This window comes from Strongylocentrotus purpuratus, unplaced genomic scaffold, assembly GCF_000002235.5.
Source record: "Strongylocentrotus purpuratus isolate Spur 01 unplaced genomic scaffold, Spur_5.0 spur5_scaffold_7, whole genome shotgun sequence".
NCBI lineage: Eukaryota > Metazoa > Echinodermata > Echinoidea > Camarodonta > Strongylocentrotidae > Strongylocentrotus > Strongylocentrotus purpuratus.
The window spans coordinates 25,055,111-25,078,882 of NW_022145613.1; the positions used below are offsets into that span (position 1 = coordinate 25,055,111).

Sequence of the window (23,772 nt, forward strand, 5' to 3'; positions counted from 1 at the left end):
GGTCTTTTTATACAGGTGGTGGCTAAAACAGGTTTGACTGTATTTGAAATTGTCTCTTTGAAGCCAGGAGAACATATACCTCAACCATGGACCTACTACAAGACTACAAGTAGGTCTATGCTTCAACATATAGTAAATGCCTGTCGGGGTCTGAGCTGATGAAATATTGCAATACATAAAACATCAAGATTCTTTCTGTACTAGCTGTACAAATGTCTTCTTAAAAATTGATGAATACAAAATTATTGTAAAATGTAACATGTTTCTACATGACAGGATGTACAGTCATTAATATATTTGAATTTCTTCATGCTTTCTAGTTTCTAGACAAGAGCTGCCTTTGCCACCTAAAAAAGCTTGCTCAAAATTCCCTGACATGGCAACAGCGAATGCATGCAAAGTGGCTATTATCAAAATGGAAATGCTATTAAAAATGACTTTGCTCGTCAAGATTATGTGATGGGGGAGACAAACAAATCTGTTAATTTGATAAAGATGGATTGTTACGGATTAAGCCTTACAAATGTTTTAATCTGTAATTCCGTATCACAGAACATTAGACAGTGCTATTTACACTCTGCTGTGTGATGTTACTCATCCAGCCTTGCAAGGACTTTAGGTCATATCTCTTTTTTGTCATCTCCAGCAAATTCATAATATCCTGTCTTATAGGAATATGTTTGAGTTATTAGTTTATTTACTAGCATTTAGGATTGTCTTAATACCTTAACCCAGCTTAGGTCAAATCCCCAATAGGCACTTTATCACTAAGATGTCTTTAATAGCTTATGTCTTGTTGTTCTGATTTAATAAAGAGACAATATAGATATTTTTTTCTTTTGTTTTTGCAATTGGGATGATGACAGTGGGCTTGATTTTGATCTTTAGTCTCTTTCTCTCTTTAGCTGGTTTGTCCATTTGTCATTGACAGTATGTTCCTGTCTAAAGCTCTATCATTTAAGCCTGTTGATGTTTATCTGTTTCAGACTCTTTCTCTCTCTCTCTTTATTTTCCTTTTTTCTCCTTACTTTCATCCCTCTCTAGAAATGCACAAGTATCCTTGATTTGATTCTGCTTCCTGTCCTCTTAATATGACTGCCTGTTGTTCTATGGTCTTTGCTCCTCGTCTTGTCAGTCTACCCTTTTCCATCTTTCTCTTTCAGCCTTTTTTCTTCTCTCTTTTCTCTTATCCACTCATTATCTTTCTCTCACTCTCTTTCACTCTGCTTGGTACATCTGTCTCCATCCCCCTCCCCACCCCCCTCTCTATCCCCCTCTCTCTCCTTCTCCCTCTCTCTTTCCCTTTCTCAGTCACATTTCTCTTTGAATCCATCTCTAGTCTATTCCCCTTCCTTCTTTGTTGTCTTTGCTTCTTTGTCTCTCTTATATCATCTTGAAATGCTCATAAATGATGGTATGGAGCTTTCAAAAAAGAATTAAAAAATGAATTTTCTATCATGGCTATCATACAGAACACAAATGCTGTATAGTACCAGTGCTCGCATTTTATGTGGTGGAAGATATTCGAAGCTAGTATGGAGAAAAAGAACATGAATGAAATATGCAGTAAATTGTGGATTCTAAGCTAAAGCTTATGGGCAGCGTCGCATTTTAATAATTTGGCGGCAATTATTCCGGGCTGTCAACTGATGCAATTAGTGGTGATCTGAATGTCAGGAACTACTCATATAAAGTCGTCACTGTAAAGCCAGAGCTGTCGGAGGAAGATAGAAACGTATGACGTGGCAAGTTAGACACGGGTATGGACATACACGAAATCGGCAGCATAGTTGCCAATTTGATGAGTGAATCAGTGAAATGCAAACAGATTTTATTGAAATTTCCTACCTAATGCACCACTTTTGCATAGGGTCGATGGGATCTTATTTGTTTCCAACTTGTAATCTTCTTCGATATAGTCGTAATGAAATATTCATCAGCTCATGAGGAGGCCATAGGTGCAATGTAAAGTCAATGACAGTAAAAGCCTTCTTGTTGGCAGCTGACAACGCATTGCAAATTTTGCAATTCTTTTCAGATATCTGGGCCTTGAAAGTACATGTATAACTTTCATGGTTTGTCCATTGTTTTAGTGTATTTTTAATTAGTACATGATTTAATCTATTCATTCATGCTTTCATTCTTTCATTCATGTATTCATGCATTTTCCGTTCAATGTTTGGCTCATGCACTTTTTTATATTAGGGCTAGACTCTAACGGCCTACTGGGACACACAAAAATCTATGTTTGGCCTCTCAAAATTTCAACAATTTAAGATAGTCAGTTAGAATACAGACTTTATTTACACCCAAAATAGAGTCTTTGGAAGTACATGTATGTAGAGTTAAATCTGAAATTTAAACAAAATCTTGCGATTTTGCCTAGTCAGACCCATTTTTTATTGCCAATTTTATATAAATAAAATCACCCTTTTGATTATGAAAACAAGGCCGAGCTATGAACAAGTTCTTGCTGTGTCATCCTGACCTATACAATTAGAAATTCTGAGTGCTATTAATTTTCTTGCCATCTTCATACACTTGCACTCTTATTTGAGGCTTTCTCCAGGTGTGTGATGTTACAGAGGGCTGTTCTGAAGGGGGAGGGGGGAGGGGAGGAGGTAGTGACTTTGCATGTTTGCCTCATGCAAAGATGGAGCCTCTTCAGAGGTTGAAAGGAGGCCTGTTATCATCAGCTTGAGTTTGCCACATAGCCTGACGACACAAATAGCCGGCTATATGCTCGGGAAATCGTCCCAAGATACCTTGGGCTAGTTTGCAAAATAGAACGCTATTTGTCCTGTTCATTTTCACCAGCCCAAAGACTGGCACTATGCTCGAACACTGAGCAAATTCTCAAGCTCGAGTTGATGAAGACGCGATTTGTAACTTCAGGGCTAATTTCCTGAATCAGAAATAGTGGGCTATTTGGCAAACTCAAGCTGATAAAGACAGGCCTAATGTGTATGTTTCATTTTTAGGGTTAGGCAATACAGTATATAGGTCTAGAGCCAGAAGGGTGTTTACTCTGTGTTGAAATAATTTAATTACAGAATTTATTGTATTAGAACTGTAGATAAAAGTTGAATGATTACAGTTTGTATGACAGTAATGTCTAGAGCCAAGAAATCCCCCCCCCCCGCCTCTCTCTCTCTCTCTCTCTCTCTCTTGTCTCTCGTCTCAATCTCAAGTCTTCAATCCCTATATTTTGCTCTCTTTCAACTAACTTTTTAACTTGTCAATACAGTGCTCAACAACGACTTGCCATGTAGTCATGTTGTGGTGTGCAGAAAAATATAGGCCCAGGCTTTGAGAATCTTATGACGAACAAATGTATGTAATCTATAGAACAGGGGAAACTAGTCGACGCATTTGGCAAGACGAAAAGAGGAGGCGAGAAAAAAACTGCTCGGCTTCGTGTCCGACTTGGCCTGGTGCATGCTTTATTGGGCATGTTGACAACGGAGGAAACGGAATGAGATCTTGGGGAATACGTAGGAGCGTTTTATGGAGATGGGGAGGGAAATATTGGCAGCGAGTGGGGACGGGGAGAGAGGGTTATCGTGGGAAACCCGGGGAAGTCATTCGGTGACGAAATGTCAGGACAAGTTTCTCATTATAAGGCATGTGATTGATCAATCAATTAAGGGGGATCAGTCATGTATGGGCAGTATAGTCTGCGCACCACAGTTTTGAGGTAAACAACTTGTTAAATGGAGCCTCTGAAAAATGAGCAGGATACATGTATACTCGAAACTTCATTTGTTTTTAGTGCTGTGAACCTCTTGGCATTTAAACTAGATTTAGAGATTTAGCATTAAGCACAAACCTTGAATGTATCAAACATATACACTTATGGATATTTTTGAAGTGCTCTCAGAAGCAGATCATTAATGAAGCACTTAGTTTATTAGTATGTTATTTGTATTGTCAAGGATAGAATATTTTAGGGATGAAGACAACATTAATCCTTTTTTAAAATCGACTTTGTCCCCCTTAAATTTTTAATTTTGTAGCTATTTGGGTTCAGTTTAAATAATGATAATAACCAAAGAACTAGTTATGCTCTAACAAAGTATTTTGGATGCAATAAAACAAGATTGAGATGATGGATAGAGAAGATGGGGAAAGAAGAAGGGAGAGATAATGGGATTGTTATGTGTGTCCGGCAGAAGAGCAAGAATGGTTGCACTGCCAATTGATGACCATAACAAATGTATTGAAGTTTGGCTTTTTTGTAACTCCACTTTATATAAATCAAATCAAATCAAATCAAATCAAATCAAGTATTCTCATTTTAGTCTGAACATTGTCTGAAATATCTCAATAAATAGGTTTAAGCTGTTACTATATTATAAGTTATGAATACTTCTTCATGTGTCCCTGCACTGGGGCATGAAAATGAAATGCACAGTGTAAGGTTCAAATACTGTACATGTGGAACAAGTAAAAGTCAACATTATCGAGAGACATTTATGAAAAACGAATGATCGCTCAGAAGTCGGAAATGACTTGATGTCTCAATTCATAATCTGAACATTTGCCCAGCGTTAGCTGAAAATATGGAAAAAGATGTTGGCCTCGAGACTCAGACAGACAGACTCATAAAGTTTGTACTTTCCAAGTTCAGCCTTGAAAAAGAGGTGACCCGAAAAGGGCTGTTACCATGGCAACTCAGGAATTCAGGAAGTATAAACTTAACCTTGGTGGCTCAAAGAAATTTGTTTTGAACTCTGATAGGGATGCCTTGGCTTTATGGTGTTATTTCTTATTTTCTCCTGCTACACCTCCTTTCTCCTTCCCTTTCTCCTCCTTTTTCATTCCCTTTCTCCTCTTTTTTCTTTTCTGCTCATAGTGGTACCTCCATCTTTCTCTTTTACTTTTTCTTCATCTTTCTTTCTTTATTTTCTGTCAAAGTTTACCCATTTTTGTTGAAGGGAAATAAGTTGTTAACTTAAAAGAGACAAAAATCAGATTGCAGGGAAAAGTGTTTTATACTTTAGAAATGAATCAGATAATCGGTGTCCTCTTTATCCTGCATTAGGTTTTTTATTTTCAGTCTCCTTTGATGATCCTACATTTGATACAGGGTTTTCATCGGGAGGGTACAAGTTTAGGTACAAGCATGTTACTCGTGGGAGGGGAGTTGTTGCCTGCTAGTCAAGACGACTGTTTGTGACTCATGGACATGTTCTAAATAGATTGTTTCCCTTTCTGCTTGTCATCATGTTTTCTCTGGTTTCCTGGATTGTCGACTGCACTCTCCTTAAGGAGAAACAAAAAAAACTCCCTCTTGGTGCGTTCCCACACAAATTAAATCGGTCTGTTCAGAGCCCAAAGAGCATCAACTCTGTGTTTATAAGTTGACAGCCTTCTGGCTCCAAACAGATAATAGGGACTTTTAGATTTGCACATCAACATAGTGGACTGCTACTTGTGACGTCCTTTTAAGGCACTGGCAGTGTGCCTTATAAGGACGTCATGATGCCTTAAAGGATGTAGTGGTCCATAATGTCGACGTGTGAATCTAAGAGTCCCTATTAAATAAGCTCTTGGCGAGAGGAGTCCTGTAATGTTGGGCACTTTTATACAGATTTGTTGCAGGATTAAAATGTCGTTTTGTGGCTGCTCAGTATGACAACTCTTTCCTGGCATGTTTACACACAAATTTAAACTGATATGGTACAGCTTCATGTTATGAACGTGTGTTAGGAGACACAGAGGAGAAATAGTTACATGTGCTTTTTCCCCAAAACTTTAACTTGAATAATTTTGCTTCCAAACAACAGTTTGCCTACCACAATTTATTACTTGAAAACTTTGTATTAGAGGAAGAAATAAGATATACAAGTGGCAAACACTACTGTAAAATGTGTTGTAACAGGTTTCGCTGTAAAAGTTATATGCACAAGTATGCTGTGTTTTACTCTTAGATTGAACAGTATATGGAATGAATATTATTATAATATACTCTTCACATTACCTTACTCGCTACTTTCTTGAGGTTTGATGCAGATTTTGATCAAGTTGAAATCGGACCATAGACTACCTGCTTAAACTTTTAACTAAAATGGGATATTTCTGTGTAAGAATGAATGAGCCAGATGCAAAATTATACCTACATTTACATCATGTTCAGGACGTTACTCTCTTGCTAATATGAGATTATGTAGGAGGATTAGTGGAGCTTCCCTTTACATTACAGGTATTATTGTTCATAGAGCCATTTATTGGATTGGTTACAGACCACTATACCCATGGACATAATTACCAGGGATAGGGGTTTCATTTGGGAATGACTACAGACTTTCACTTCTGACCACAGGTAGGCTTGTGGTAGTTGGTGGTTTCAGTATGAGTTCAAATTTAACTGGAAAAGGACTTACTAGGTGAATTAGCTAACAAACCAGTAACACATTAATGGATTTTCACGTCCAGTGTCAATAGCCCCCCCCCCCCCCTGTGATATTTTTTCACACCTCGACTAAGCCAAATATGAACGGAGCAATGTGGTGCTTCCAACTCGCCAATTGGAGTGTGTAATAAACACCAATTTGTGGCAACCAAAAAGCCTTGGTTTTCAGGAGTGAATGGAAATTGAATATGTGAGGATTGATTAACATGCCACATTGCATTCTCTTCCTCTTCCTCCCTCATCCCACACCCCCCCCTTACCCCCCCCCCCATCCCTCCAAAATGGAGGAAATGTTTAAGAAAAGTAGAAATTGCATGGGGCATGTAGCGCACATAGTGTGATCACATGCATTTATCAGGCAATGATTTTTTTTTCTTATGATATGAAACTTATCCGAAATACTTATGAACATAGAAAATGAATCGCTCAGAATATTTTGACTTCATATGATAGATATAAAGCAAGTATTTTCACATCAGATTTTCAGTAAATGAAGTTATGTACATGTTAAGTAGTTATTTAGGATATTTCAAAGTTGACCAGGATCATGCTGTATTTCCTTATTATTACAGCTCTTGTAATTGCTGTGGCTTTAAAGTACTTACTACCACATTATGATCTACATGTACACGTATATGGTTTCGTTGAGTGGAATTTAATCTTCTAATTGGCAATGTTCACCCCCATTTGTGTAATACTGAACCAAATGATATCGTTTGAGCATTATTTTGCTAGTCAAGGCTAAAACTGAATTTCCTCAATGCTGAGAAGAATTGGAAAACCATTGTTGGGTTATTTGTATCAAGTCTTAGTTTTTCTTTCACTATTTTGTTCTTCTTTGAGGTGTATACATGAATCAGTTTGCGTAGAGTTTTCTTTAGAGTATTTGCAAGTATGTATGTCCTGGAAATATATTATAAATGATGAACATTTTGCAACAGTATTTTGATTGTACACTAAATCTGATTTTCTCTTTTTCTTGTCTTGTTTTTTGCTACAGATGTCATCTCAGATCCATCCCTTAATACTCAGGAAGACAAGAAACACCAGGGCAGAAGGCATCATGGAAAGAACAAACCCAAGTACAAGAGTGCCATGAAAGTGAAGATCACAGACAGGGTACGCCAAAAGAGAGAGGCCAAAGCCCAGAGAGAGAAGCAGAGCAAGCTCTCACCGGAAACTCTTGGTGCCTTGCAGGTTGAGGACATTGTTCTGAAGCCAGATCACGAGGAGGTTGTGGCCAAACTTGAAGACATTGTGAAAGAACCAGTTCCAGATGTGATTTACAAGGACAAGTATGATATCATAAAGGAGCGAAGGGCACGCATGTCAAAGGCCACACAGGATCAACGGTCACTGTCGCCAAGCAAAACGACCAAAGATAGCGTGACGACTAGTCCAAAGAAGCGACAAAGGCACTCTTCTTCAGGGAGTCAGAAGTCAGACACCAATGTAACAGTACTGCGCAACTCAGAAAGTGGAGAGGAGGGTGCCTTGAAGCAGCAGGCTTTGGAAGCCCTGCTAGAGATTACGGGGAAGGAGTTCACAAGCATGAACAGTTTTGGCACGGAGCAGCAGCAAACCGTGCCCACGTTGAAGGAGGCCGTTGTAACTACTCGTACTCCTTCGGCTGTAGCGAAGCAAGATAAAGAAGTGTTGAAGAGCGATGATGATGTATCGCGGTTAATGCAGTTTGCAAACAATGCGCAAATGGTGCAAGCCGATAGGATAAGGATCCATCAACAGAAAACTGCAAATCAAAGCAAAGAGGCTGACTTTGGACACTTCAAACTTGTGCCTCATCGAAAGGAAAGAGGAGATTTAGAGAGCCGCGCTAGTCAGAAGCAAGGAAAGCATATGTGTGATTATTGTGGCCGCAGGTGTTCCAAGCCTAGTGTACTGAAGAAACATATCCGGTCCCATACAGGGGAACGACCGTATCCTTGCACACCTTGTGGAATCTCATTCAAGACCAAAAGCAACCTCTACAAACACTGCAAATCTCATGCACATGCAGCTAAAGCAGGTTCTTCAGGGACAATCCCAGATTTGAAGTCATTCGACTCTGAAAACGAGAGTGGGTCAGACGAGACAGATACAGACGAAGAGGGAAAGGATATTGGAGAAGAGCGGAGAGAAACTCCTGTGGAGAATCCAACACAGAGTACCTCGTTACGGCTTGATCAAGAGAAAAGCATGAACATGACACAGACCGGTGTCCAAGCCCTTATGAATGGGGGCCGTACTTCAATGCCAGATAGCCACCCTACTTTTGTGCCATCCAGTAAGGCTCAGGCTTCTCCTATCGCCAGTCAAACTGGGAACAGAATGTGGGAGACCCTATCCAATTCTCCACATCTTGCTGGAAACCGTAGCTCTCAGGACCTTCACATGCTGTCGCAGCTGTCAACAGACATTTTGAACGGCACAAAGGGAAGACAACCAAAAGATAGATTGCAAGGATCTTTTCTAAAGGGTTCTGAATCTAGACACTCTAGGCCTAGAAACAAGATGGAAGAAGGCATACCATCTCCCAGGCCTACTGTAACTTCTACAAGTCAAGAAAGACCAGATGCATCATCACCCATACCAGAGAGCAACTCAACAGATCAAATAATGATCCCACTTAAGAACTTCAACATTGTGAGATCAGGGGGTCATTACCACTTTCAAATCCCAGTGGAAGGGATTCCTGGTTTGTCGGAAGATGTGATTAAACAACAATCAATGTTTGTAGAGGAGAGCAAGGAATCAACTAAGGAAAGGGGAGAAAAATCACGGCCCCCGCTTAATTCTCCCTCCACCCAAATCAAACTGCAGCAGCACATACAAAAACTCATCTCCCAAAATGAGGCAATAGTAGATGATTCTGACCTGGAATCTGTGAAACCGAGAAGACCTAGTTTTTCTTATCGGGAGAGTATGACTAGCACCCCACCCCAGCTACCTGCCAGCGGCGTATTAGATGTGCGTAATGACTCAAAGAGTGCAGCAGAAAGTAGCAGTATAACCATGGAAACAGGGAGAAGGTCAGAGTTGGCTGAGCAAACTAATTTAGACAGCAAGCAGGAAGTAAGAGGAAATCATGATAGACAGCGGGAAGCACAGACCCTTAAGAGCAGCCAGTACAGCGCACATCTGCACACGGGTCATTCGAGGCACGGGCTCTCTTACAAGGCAGCGGAAGCAGGCATCAATGCAGGCCATAAGCTGCCAACTTCCTCGCCAGTTACTCTTCAGCAGGCAGTGCCAGGGGATAGTAATATAATTAGGAATATACTGCTGGAGCACAAACGTACTCAGCAAGCGACACCTGCTAGCATGCTAGGCCAGAGTTTGCCCATGGATCGTCAACAGTACTCACCCCTCTGGTCTCCTGCCCAGATGCATCTTGCACCGTGGATGCTCAAGGATGCTTTGCCGGGTGGTTTGAGGTATCCTATGCCAGTCATGTATCCCCATCCAGCAATGATGCAGCACATGCCCAGTGAGCACTTACCTGCAACCTCACAAAGTCATCAATTCATGAAGGAAAGTGCAAAGAATAGTCATCATCACTCTGAAACGGGAAAGTCTGGTCACAAACGCAAGAAGTGCAAATCTGAGAGTGATGCTTCTGGTTCCCATGATTCACACCATTCACGTAAGAAGTCACGGAAGCATCACGATCATCCAACGATTAAAGAAGAAGAAACAAAAGGTTTGCCTGTTTCTAATGCTGCACCCAGTCATTCCATGCTGCCGATGTTTTCTCCTCCGTTTCCAGGTCCAGATGGTAACCAAGCTGCCTCCCAACTACCTTGGCTTCATGCTTCATTGCCGAAGGGTACCTCAACCCCCCTTCGCTCTCCCTATTCCCCAAAGCCCTCAGCCAAGTCACTTGAAGGACATTTTCCTGGAGTATCTGTCATTCAACATACTCCCACCACTCCACATATGCCAACTCAGTTCCCATTACTACCAGGACAACAAATGACTTCATTTGGGCAAGAGAAAGGTGAAGGGAAGAGAGAATCACCTGCAGGCTTAACACACTGGACCAAGGAAATGAGAAACTTGTATCAAGCGTCTCCTGGAAACATGAGGAGTGACCTTCGACTTGCCAGTCCTTCAGTCCCACATTCACCCCGTCCTGAGGGCCTACTGAAGGTTGCCCCACCTCAGTCACCCCTCACGCCGAAGACCTTTAGTCTCGCCAGTCCAATGATTCCTATCCCATCTTCAACATTGCAGGAGAGAGGTGACCAACCAAAAGATCTACCCAATCTTCAACAAATGCCAGTGAATGAAGCCCTTGCCAGGAAGAAGAAAAGCTTCACCTTGGCTCTAGATGACAACAGCGCCAGAGCTAGTCTTCAAAAGCGCAGGAATCTGCCAGCTATCCCAGGATTGAACATGAGTCCAGGAAGATCTGTTCCTACAAAGAGAACTCCAAGTGAACAAACTCATGCCTTGGACTTGACAGCAAAGATTCAGTCCATGGGATCACCCATGTCTGCTAAAATCCCAAGGGTTGAGATTGCTGCTCGATCACCAGCCTACACACCAACTGAAGGGGGTAAGAAATTTCCCAAGTCACCTATGAAATTTGGAGCTGGAGCTGCAGCTAGGCACAGACTTAGTCTTGATCTAACGCAGCCTCTAACAGCAGTAGTAAAGGGTGCTTCAACTCCTGACGGAGTAAAACCATCCCCGAAGATTGATCCAAGAGTGTTGCTGTCTCCTGAAGCATTGTCTATTGCAGAATCTGTAATGAGGATGTCCCAGTCACCACTAAAAGCTAAAACGCCAAGTACACCAGTTGATGCTGCTAGAGAACTTGGCCGGCTTGTTGCTCATGCCTTCCATAATGCCGGTGGGAGCATCAAGAGTGTTCTGACGACATCCGATGAAGGAATGATTGTTGGGCCTATAGCTACACCTACTGCTGAAGGTAAACCACAATCTAAATATTTCATCTTGCCATCTCCTTCTTCATCGCATGCTCCTAGTTTCCCATCAAGCTCCTCACCCCGGTCTGAGAAGTCACCCTTGACCCCAACTGACACCCTAAGTCCTCAAGGAAGAACACCATCTGGGAAAAGAGATGCTTCCTTTGAGCTGTTCAAAGATGAGGTTTATAGTGAGCAAGAATTACACGAGAGAACAGATGAAGATGGTGAGCCATCAGAAGAATCCAACAACCTGACAAGCCAGGAGCCGTCAAAACCATCATTAGCTGACCTCCCCACAAAAGGAGATAATTCTATTGCTGATCAAGTGTTGAAAGCTCTTACTCCAGTTTTACAGCAGGGGAAGGTTCTTACTCCAATCATGCAGCAAGGAAAGGATTTTAATCCAGTCATGCAGCAAGGCCCACGCAAAACACCAAAGAAACTTGGGAAGGACCTAGCTGATTGGTTTAGCAGTGTCAAAGTCAACAAGGCAGGAAGTGGACCTGCCCAGGCACCAACATTCTTGTATGCCAATATCTCATCTAGAATGAAAGGGGTCGCACAGGTCACAGATTGCACCTCGAGATGTAGCCAACCTATGTATGTGACGCAGGGATCAAATGTTAAAATTTCCATGTATTCAAACTGGAGGCCAGGTGGTAACACAAAGCATCCTCTGGGGATCTCTTGGAGAGAACATCTCGGGCTGTACAACTCAGGTATGAACAAGGAAAACATCAAAGATGTCGTCTCCAGTATTAGTCCGTCTGGAGGAGGTATTCTGACCCACTCCTCAGCCTGGAACATGTCACTAGAAAGGATCAAGGCTGTGAGTGAGGAACTGCAGAAGCACCCAACTGGGAAACCCATTCTTACTCCAACAGAAGCTTCAGGGGGTGCAGAAACCCCATTATCTTCCCATGAAAGTGAGATCAACATGGAAAAACCTGTGAAAGGGAAAGAGCCAAAGAGGATACCCATCTTTGAAGGGGGCTTCAAGTCCAATGAAGAATATGTGTATGTCAGAGGACGTGGCAGAGGGAAGTACGTCTGCCAGGAGTGCGGAATAAGGTGCAAGAAACCCAGTATGCTGAAGAAGCACATCCGCACCCATACCGACGTGAGACCATTTCAGTGCAGTGTTTGCAGTTTTGCATTCAAGACAAAAGGCAATCTGACAAAACACATGAAATCAAAAGCCCATACAAAGAAATGCTTGGAGAATGGTATCAATCCTTCTGACTTGGAACAGGAGCATGGCATTGATTCCAGTATGTATGAGGATGGTGATGATCATCAGTATTCTGATGCAGATGATAACGAAGATACAGACTCAGCAGATGAGGATTCTGAGGAAGAGGAGATGGATGATGGAATGAATGAAGAGATGGAGATTGATGATCTCCCTGAGGAACACCAAGATGACCATGCTGAGGGTGATGATGTCTTTCATCCTGGCAGGCTCAAGAGATCGTACAGTGAAATCTTGAAACCTCATGATCTTGCAGATTCAAAGGATGACCTGATGCATGCCTCCAAGCTTACACGGTCAGAGGTTGTTTGCAAGCTCTCCCAACATCTCACCAACAGACAACGGGCCCACATAGGACAAGACAGGGGACATCCTCCACTCACAAAATCTCAGAGCCTATCTCATCTTCCAACTCTGAGGGAAGGGTTTGGTTACAGAAGTTCATCCAGGAAATCCCAGCCACCTCCTGTACTGGACAAGTATGGACATATTGTCGCTATGGAGTCCTTTGCTCCACGCACCAACCAATATCGACTTGCCACTGGGAATACTTCAATCATGGTTCGTTCATCTTCAACAGAGAGTACCTCATCAGATTGTGACCATACTATGAAAGATTCTTCCTCTGTAAAACCTCCTGATATAGATATGATAGATGAAGATGTAGCCCATAGAAAGACTCCACCGTCCTCTGTTGGAAGTGATGAAATATCCTCTGGTAGCGCATCAGTTGAATCCTCAGGTTTAATCAAAGTATCAAAGACCCAAGATGAAGTAATTACAAAAGTATCGGCAAGGCCTCTAAGAACAGATGAAGATAGTGTACCTCTTCCAGGTGCTGTTCATGTAAAACCGCATGAGAACCTCATCAGGAGGTATGAAAAGCCAGACTCAAGGATGCGCTACTATTCACCAAGCTCCAGGTTTGAAATGATGCCTCCAACTGCTCCTCCTGTTATTGAACCTGTATCAGACGATGAGGGAGAGGTAGGAAGCAAAAATGGCAATCCACAACCTGTTCCATCATCTAGCATACCTTCATCAAGCCCCTATCAGAGGACAACGATGGAAGCCTCAGGAAATGCCATCAAGCAGCTGCTCCTAGCCAAACCACCCATGTGGCCCTCGCCTGATGATAAGGCTCCGCTTCATAATTACATATCACCTTTCCTCCCTCCATCTTTTTCAATGCACAGTGCTCCTGTGCTGTCTCCAACTCATCTGAGCCCGTTCTCTCCTGGACCACTCCATCGTCTAGTGTCCCCAATGCTTCCTTCCAAGATGTTTCAGTTACCTCCAACAATCCTACCGATGCACCTGCCATCAAGTTCAGGCATGACTAAAGTTGGTCACCAAACAGAGAAAGAAGCAGTTTCATCTCCAGCTGCCAGTGAAGGAGATCATTCTGTCATGGTCTCACCGACATCCTCCAGCTCGTCTGAGGGTCATAAGGAGAAGCAACCATCTGAACACCAAGGAGAAGAGAGTAGATGGAAAGTAGAGGAGGATAGACTGACAATGTCACCCACAATGTCACCCACAGGAAACCATGGTCACCATCGCTGTGCCCAGTGTGGAGAGGCCTTCAACAAACCTAGTCAGCTGCGCATACATGCCAGAGTACATACCACTGAAGGAACCTTCACCTGTCATGACTGCTCTGTCTCCTTTCCCTCCAAGTACATCTTGTCTAAACACGAGCGCTCGGAGGAACACTTCCTGCGAGTGGAAGGTGTAGAGTTGGCCACTACCACAGGTTCAGATACCAACCCCAGGCCCTTCAAGTGCAAGGAATGTGCCATTGCTTTCCGCATCCCTGGACACCTGGCCAAGCACCTGAGGTCCAAAGGCCACCTGATGACGCTGGAACGGCAAGGAAAGCTTCCAGCCCACAAACTGGAGCTGTTGCACATGCACCCTGATGGTGAGGACGGTTTGTTGTTATCTCCAAGTGAGCCAAAGGCACCTGGCAGCCCAGCATCCTCAGAAAAAACGGACAGTGCCAGTGAAGCAGAAGAGGGTAAATCATGAGATTTGCTCCATTGGAACTCACTCATTACTGCTGGGATAAAACTTACCTCTACCTGATTTTTTGCTACAAGGAAATCTTTTTTCATGTGGAAGCGTTGTGATTAAAAGCAAAGTCCTTTGACTCCTTTGTAAATTAGATGGCAATGGAATGTCATTTGTGAGCGGTCACGTATTGAATATGTTATGGATATCACTGTGTCATCATTTGAAAAAGGAAAGAACATTGGAAAATCATCTTTTTTTTTGGAACATCAACAAGCGCTCAATTTTATGTTGTTTGATAAACATATTTCATGGAAATTTGTGATATTATCTTCAAAGGATTGCTAGAAGCTGTGACTTTTTGTTTTCTAATTCACATGGCAAGGGAGATGCACCTCTTTTTTTCTTCTTCATTTAATGATTTTAGACAATTTTTAACTGCACCGAGAGGAAGAATATGCGATCTACAAGAAATGGAAGCAGGACAGTAGTACATTTGCACAGTGGCTATCAAATTTGTGGAGTTCAAGACGGACGGCATTCAGAGTACAGAGGAAGCACTTCAGTACGGATAAGCTCGTGAAATCAAGAATGTTTTATTTTATTCAAATATACATACCTTGCTGAAATCGTTTAGATATTTTTTAACTGATCAACCTGAGTGAATGTGGACATATCATCGTATTATTTTTTCCCTACTTTTTATGTCACAGATCAGTGTTCATTTCATGTTTGGATTACATAGAAATTATTTGGAAATTAAGAATTAGAACTAATGAATTTTCTGACATTCAGAATGACACTACAAAGTTCTTGCAATGACTGTATAGTGTATACAGACATTTTTATTCTCATTCAAAAGAATTAAAACTTTTTTCTGTAAGATATTACTTTTATTGAAAGTATTAATAGAGTGATATTGCAAAGAAACACACTTGTTGATTTTATTGTGGTATATATATATATATGTATAAGTCTCTTTCCTATTGCCAAATACTTTTCAAATCTTTTGCCAGAATCAAAGAAACTTTCCATTGTGGTAGAAGGTGAATGGTCGTTTTAAGCCTGTAGGCGTCTTGTGCCAACGTTAAGAGTTCTTTATAGCGGGGTAGTGTATAGTTATAACGGGACCGCGTTTCACAATGCACCGACTGACATTGACATTATATTGTATTGACCACATCATAGTCATGTGCCAAATTTATTGTGCTTTTTTTTCTTCTACCCCACGATGGGATGTGTTGAAACTATTTCCTGAAGTTCCAAGGTTTAACAAAATCCATGCTGACTAAATTCTATGCAGCTTGATTGTAAAATGATGTACAATGTAGTTTATAGAGGCTAAACCAATAGTGTGATAGCAATAATTATTTGATGCTATTTTGACAAAGTAAACAAATTAGTGTATGACTTTTTTTTTTTTACTAGAACTTATTAAATAAGAAATGACACAATGCTGCTGTGTAAACCAATAATGTCAATCACTACTTACAATTCCATGTAAAAAGAAAGAATGAATTAGTCATTGCCAAGTATTCATGTACAGAAACAAGAATTTGTTACCTTTTTATGTTTGGTGTAAGGTTTGGTGTTAGTGTAAGTGTTAGATAACCAATGAATTAACCTGCAAGGATTCTTTCATGAATTGATATATATATTATATTTTACACCAATATTCTTAACACTGGCAGAAGCACCTCCCAGACCTGTGTTGAATCGTTAAGGCAGACATGTCTTGAGTTTGGTGTAATAGATAGCACTGGTGTCATGCTAACAACAAGTGTTAAAACCAACATGAAATCCCTAGTGTTAAATTGATTTAATGTTAATGCACATTCGGTCAGATTATTGGAATCTATGTAACAACAAAAAAATACTTCATTCTCAGGTACAGGTTTATAATATTATGTGGAAATTTTTGCACTTTTTAAAGGGAAACTTTTTTATTGAATGAAGCACAAAGTAAAGACCTTCTTCCAAAGAGTTTTGGAAAATTTGCTTTATCAGTATATCTTTATTAAAACAGGAGGGAAATTTTCTCTATATGTGTATAACTGTTGAAGATTACAACAATACACAAGAACTTGTGGGATTGTATGGTCGTACACCTGAATGTTTGCAAAACAAAAAAAAAAAAAACAAAAATAGAAGGTTGGAACAAAAGATGTATACTGTACTTTCTTTGAAAATTCTACTTACGGCAGGATAAGTATTGTTTGAAATTATTGCCTTAGAAATCAAAAGCTAGTTGAGCATCATTGTAAAGAAAAAAATGATATACATAAGTAGGTATTCAGGTGTTGTACAATCTAGCATTACTTTCGCGGAAAAAGTTGTGGTTTCGAAAAAGAATTTGATGTAAAGAGGTTTTGACAGGGTACATGTATATGTAATTCGAATTTGAAGGGAAAAATGAAACTTGTTCTATGTAAAGATATAAAATATTTTCATACATTGTGTAGTTTTGCATAGTCACCAAAATCTATAACGAGAAGTTACTAGCTCACAAACTCTGTTGCCTTAGTATGTGTTTAGAAAGAGAAATAGAAATATATATATAAATATCTATACATATATATTTAAATGGCAGAAAAATTACTCTTAACCTACCGATGTAGTGTACTGGCCTACATAGAGTTTCAAAACAGTATTGGGATCTTTATTAGAAGTAGTTATATGTGATCAAATTTCAAATCTATATATCAAATGAAACTATTTTTGCACAAGGTAGATGGCTCAGTGATAACTGTGAAGATGTAGAATGGATAATTTGTGTACGTTAGAAAGGTCTGTTAACATTGCTGGTTGTTTGTAGTCGAAGAATCTGTGGTGTGGTGCTTAGCCCCTTTCAAATGGAATCAACTGAATGAAGAAAAAAAACATAGCTTAGGTGTAGAATGTAAAATGTTACTTTCATCATGTAGATGAACCAGACAAGTCTTTACTAGTAAACTTGCATCTTATAGATTGTCTTTCAAACTGTTTTGGGTTTCAAAAAAAAAAGAAATTATGCCTGGCTGCAGTATTACTATCCAAAAGTGACCAATGTACAAGCCAATGTGGTATGTTCACACTCACAAAAGATTGGGGCTAGGAACCGTATGTACAGCATGATATTTTCAAAAGCATGTGCAGCAATGAGAACGTACCAAGCAGTTGAAAGTGTTGATGTTTTATGTGGTGAGCATATCAGCAAATTTTTTCAAAAAGAAGTTCTTTGCTGGCAAGTTCAATCATATGCACACGGAGAAACAATTCATGTCATGCAAGAGGCTGTCTGTCGTCTACGCACATGTTAACTATTGATTGGGGTAATTTTGTGACAATGTTATAGCTTTCTTCTTAGTGTTTTTCACATAAAAGGTTTTGGATAAATATTACAAAAAGAGTAGAAATTAAAAACTTGACTTTAAGTGTAGATATTGAAGTGCAGGTAACTCAACCAACTCACATGCATATTTCTCATCCTCTCTGTCTCTATCTCTTTCTCCCTCTGTTACCCCTTTCCCTTCCCCTTCACTCACGTGAATGTCGTAAATTGCGGTGATCATTTTCCTTTATGAAACCTCTCTTGCCCAGCTAATCTCACCTCAGATCTGGAGACGCTGATGAAAATTAACGATCGCGGGATGTGATTTTCAAGCTGTAAAGACAAGGATTTGAACCTGTGTTTTTGGTAGTTTGATCATGTTTCCTGGTGGGTCATTTTTGCTGAGGGTGGGAGAATTATTGTTTGATTAAGAGAGCAGCAGGGTCATAATTTGGTTGTTTATTTTTAACTTTGTTGAGAAAATATTGAATGTGTGTGGCATACCTGCAGGTTTTTCTTTTTCCACCTTCCTGAGCTGATCATGTGGCCACCCACCCCTCTTCAAGTTTCCTTCTTTCTCACTCTATTATCTTTTCTTTCACACTTTAACAATTTCTATCTATCAATGTGAACCTTCTTTTTTAACATGGACTCCCCCTCTCTTCTCTTGGCCCCATTTATTTGATTCTTTTCTTTTTTTCATTTTTTAAACATTTCTGTACCTTCTTGTACTACATTCTCTCACTATTCATTCTCTGTTTTGTGTCTCAAAATGTTCATTTTCCCTCACTCTTCCATTTTCTATGTCCCCCCCCCCCCCCCTGCCCGCCCTTCTCTCTCCTCCCCTCTCTCTCTCTCTCTCCCACTCTCTCTTTCTAAAACTCATTCTCCTATTTTCACTTCATGAATTGCTTGCCTCTTAAACTCTTACATCATTTTCAAAGCTCTCCCTTCTTTTCTTTACACCATTTTTTCATGAACTTTTCTGCCTTGCTCTTGCTTTTCACGAGTGCTTGCTCCCTCGGGTTCTGTCCTCTCTATACGTCTTCCCTTATTCACTTGTTATCTTCTTGCTCTTGTTTTTTCCTTAATTTTAATCTTCCTGTTGACTCTCCAAGACTCACCAACTACTTTGGGGCCTGCAGAAAAACAAAACAAATTACAACCGATGTCCATAAAAAACGTTCAAAGTTCCTTTCTGCCAAGGAAATACCCTCCAATTTTTTTTTTTATTTGATTCTCCTTACTGGACAAGAGAGATAGATGCCCATTTGTTGTTCGTTCTTGAAATAGAATGATAATCTTCTTGCAAGAATTTTTGTTTCCACTTGGGGGGAAAATGTAATTGCCTCATTCTCAGGAGGGGGAGAAGAAAATTGGTCACTAAGTGAAGGGAGGAAATGGCGTGGGCTGGCAAGGGAACTATGACTTCTATTTTGAGGCTGATAAAGGGGGATGTTGTTTTAAAATGTTGCTTCGGATATCCCTACTCTTTTTTTCATACCTTGCATATTTGTATGTTCATATATTTTTTACTGAAATGACTGGCTGGCTACATTTTAACGCTCTTAAATCTCTTTTTGGAAACGGAAGCGTGTCAAGTCATATACTTGTACCGCCTTTCTGGCTCTGAGCAGCCAAAACGATTTTGTAATCTTTAACTTGAACAGTACCATTTTCTCTTAAATTGGTATGTTTTCAGCTTTTTACTGGCAAACAGCTCTAAAAAACAAGTCACTGGTAGCTATTTTCTATAATTTAAAAGGACCTTACAATTTTTCCACTCAATAATAAATTCAGTGTTGTCATTGATGCTTTCAAAAAAGTGATTACAGACAACTTGTAATGTCATGCAGATTTCAATTGCCAATGTTGACTGTTTCTTCTTTTTTTATGAACAGAATTTTCCTAATTTTTAAGAACTTTTTAGAACAGAAAAGATGGATCCTTATCTGCAGGTACAAAATAATTACTTCTTGAAGTGATATGTGCATGTTTGTGACTTGTCCAGTGCTATATTTACATGCATAGCTTGTTATTCAGGATGTCTTGTGGGGTCTTATCTCTTGATTTCTTTTCAATATTTCGGTTGCCAACTAGATCCAGGGTCATATATCATGTTATCAGTCTAGAATCTTTCTTTGGTGAAGTTTGAGGTACAGGTTTGGTTTAGTATGAGAGGTATCCCTAAAGTAGCTTGTTGGCATTGATCAATAAATGATTCTCTTTTCTAATTTCTAATCATAAGAATTGTGATATTTGCGATAATGGGAAAAATTGAATTTGTGCCATTTTTTTTTTCCTTATATTTTTCCAAATAAAAAGTAAAATACTTCGATATTTTGTTAATCCAATTCCAGACAAGTTTGATTTTAGCTCTCCTCCTTCTCTTTCTGTCTTTCTTTTTTCATTAATGATGATCATGTGAGTTGGAGAAAAAGTTGGTGAAGCAACGATACATAAACACTTATTGATTTGGTGAGATTCTTCTGAAAGTATATATGATATTTGTCATGAATGTATGTTTATTATTTCAATGATAAATGCACTTGGATTGAAAAAGCCACCAGAAAATGCTATGTACGCTGTGTGTATATTCAATATTGCCTTAAACAAAACAAAAACTCATCTCTGGTAAGCAAAAAAAAATGAAGAAGAATTATATCGCAGAATGTACTTAAAGAAAGATGTATACATGTATATAAAAATACAAAAAAAGGTTTGATATTGGTTATGGATCACAACAAAGTTATTGACATTCTTAGTTTATAGAATTATATTATTGATTTATGATTCTTTTTTTGTGTGTCTTTAGACAAAAATCCATATTATTTTGAGAGCTGATCTCAGCAGGAGAGTTGTTTCAGAAATAGTTGGTATCTCATTGGCCAGAATCTGAATGTATCATCTTGTCGAATTGCATTGAAGGATATCTACCCTAACAATGGTAATCATGAAATTGAGTGGTTGCAGTTGTCGGTAAAAACCTGTTTAGTCATGTACAAGCGAGAGGAACTGTTCTGTGCAAATAGAATTTTTCTTCTCCGTCTACAGTGTTGCAAATATTTGGTTCAAATATGAAATCATGTGAAATTTAGGTATCTGTTTTGTATCAGGATGGTAATAAAGCATATCAATGGCCGCCTGCAAGAAAGTTGTTACTGCAATCGACAATGCATAGCTCTTATGGCCTTCTTGCAGACGGCCAACAATATTGCCTGTTGAGAGCCAGAAGGCATTAATTCAATGTCAATGAGATTTATAAGTTAATGCCCATCTGGTGCTCAACCTAGGCTGCTCCATTTTGATCTCAGTCAATTTAGTTTAATATTCACAAGTCAGATATCAGATCATCATATCTAACCTTTAGATGTTTCTTGTGTTTGTCAAAAAGTTTCTATTTTTATTTTTACGCTGCTTTGTACATTGTATCCACCATTGGCGAGTATTGACTTTTGAAATGGATGTAAAAGCTATCTTGTGTTGAAAAATGTACAGTTATATCTCATGGAACTTGTATGGAGCCTGAATTTGTGGAAGCAACTCGAATGTCTTGAATTGTACTATGAAAATATTGGTCTGATACGTAATTGATATTATGAATGAATTCCCTCTATTATGGGAAGGATGGCAAATATATTTGTATGTGAAATTATGTGAAAAAGTAGGATGTTTGATCTCTTTTAAACTAAGAATGAATTTTTGTGCTATTTTGAAGGTAAAGATTTCTGCCAGTCATGATATGACGTTTAGTGTAGTAGGTAATGAGAGAAAGCTTCAAACGTAAATAATTTGTTTAATGATATTGTTTGAAAAAGAAGGAATTTTTTGTTTTGATCCAGAAAATATTGAAATTCATGTTCCAGCTTGGAAGTAACAGTGTTTTAGCTTGTTTTTTGTTTTTGTTTGGTATCAAAAGTATACTTCAATAAAAGCTGTTTTGTTCTTGAAATGACAAATTTAGTTCACTTGAAAAAAAATCATATTAGTTTTTATTAATTTTGTCAGTGATAGAAAGTCACAAATGACTCTTATTTCTGCACAAAGCATAGATACATATTAACCATTTTTTCTTAAATAATACTGTTGGTACTTGGTTAGAAGCAGAAGGATGTTTCACAAGATTACATGATTATTTTCTTTCTTTTTACTCAATACATAAACTATTTTGATAGTTCAACTTTTATTTTTATTTTTAAAAGCTTTGTATTCAATGCCTTTAATCTCCATTTGAATTTCATTTTGACATGTAACTGAACTATTTGCATTATGAGATTTCCTGCTGAGAGCCTAATGGCCATTAACTTGTATCGTTTTAAATACATTTTGCATTTCTGGATCTTAAGCAGAAAAAATAGGAAAGGTATTACTAGAATACTAGTGAGCTTCCTAGCATTATGGTATTATATTCTCACATTTTGGGATACCTACAGAGTATACACCCTTATCTTGCTCTCTTATAGGAATAGTATCGTTTTAATTTGAAAGTGATGTTGTTATAGTTATTAAAAGTGATCTACGTTCATTTTTTTCAAAGCATTTTCATGTGCGTTCGTATGTCAAAAGGCTGTGTAGAAATTCAGAGTTTATATTGGCCATTCTGTCTTGAAAGGCAATAAGTAGATTATTAACTCATTACAATCGCGATTTAAATTACTCTTTATTGCTGTGGATAATATATCATTTTTTTAAAAGGTCAGAAAACACAAAATGATAATTTATATCAGTGGAGTTAATTATTTTGAATTATTGTTTTGAAATAATGTGGCTTTTATATGAAAAAATATAGATTTTGTGAACTGAGTGTTAGATATGTCCTTTTTTATATCACATTTAACTATTTTTATTTGGGCATATACTCTTGAAACAGAATTTTTTCAAAACCATTCCATGATATATTAGTAAATTTGTTACACTTTTTTGTTAGCCATTTTGTGTAATTTCTACTATTTAAGATATTGGCCATGTACTATATATCATTATGTGTAAAAACTATTAATCATTTTTCCATTGCCAATGAGCTCATTTTATGGTAGGCTTCATTCCAGTCTGAAATATTTATTTCTTTATGTCACTTTAAAAACTTAGATGTGCACATGACTATTCAATAAGTGCATGAGACTGAATGTTTGACTTAGGAAATGTAACTTTTGTCAGGTTTGGTGGTATTAACTCATTTTTATTTTATATTTGACAGTTTTCTTTCTCACATTTGGTTTTCCAGTACTTTTTAAAAGTGTTTTTGATTGTGGAGGTTTTGTAGGTAATTAACTCTTTGCCGATCTGAGATGTGGTATAGATAAATGAGAAATTGTGCTTTTAAAATGCTGAACCAAAGACTATAGCATAATGAAAACTTTGGTAAAGCTTAAGTACAATTTCATAATTGAATGTATACTCTTATGTATAGTTGTTTTAGATATGTTTGTATGTAGATCTTTTAAGATGACATTATTATGTTGTTATTGTATATATTCTATATGCCCAGACTATTGACTTTCATTACATTAAATACATTTGTGTATAAGTCTATCAGAAATACTCTCTTTTTGCATCTGTTTTATTGTAGTCAGTATTTTTGTACAGTTGAAGGAAGGTTCAATTCCAAACATAATTATTTTAACATGTGACAACTTAGTAATTTCATTGAGCACTGGGCATAACAAAATTCAGTGTTTAAAGTTCATAAAGAACTGTTGAAAACACATCTACATAACAACAACAAAAATCTAATTCAAAGGTGTATTGGAGACCAAAATGATGTTTAGGTAGATGTAATCTTAATGAATTTCATATAAATCATTAATATGACAGTACAAAATTAGAAACATCATTGAGAATCTACATC

At 38.6% G+C, this 23,772-nt stretch overlaps 1 protein-coding gene across 1 annotated transcript in view; it reads left to right on the forward strand.

Annotated features, from left to right (window-relative positions):
* The window catches only part of LOC100894039, a 52,188-nt gene extending 28,723 nt beyond the window's left edge, over positions 1-23,465 (forward strand). Inside the window, exon 3 of the mRNA XM_011662078.2 lies at positions 7,416-23,465. Within this exon, the coding sequence (XP_011660380.2) occupies positions 7,511-14,632 (7,122 nt within the window). The 5' untranslated portion in view covers positions 7,416-7,510 and the 3' untranslated portion in view covers positions 14,633-23,465. The remainder of the gene's footprint in view (positions 1-7,415) is intronic.
* The last annotated feature ends 307 nt before the right edge of the window (positions 23,466-23,772 follow it).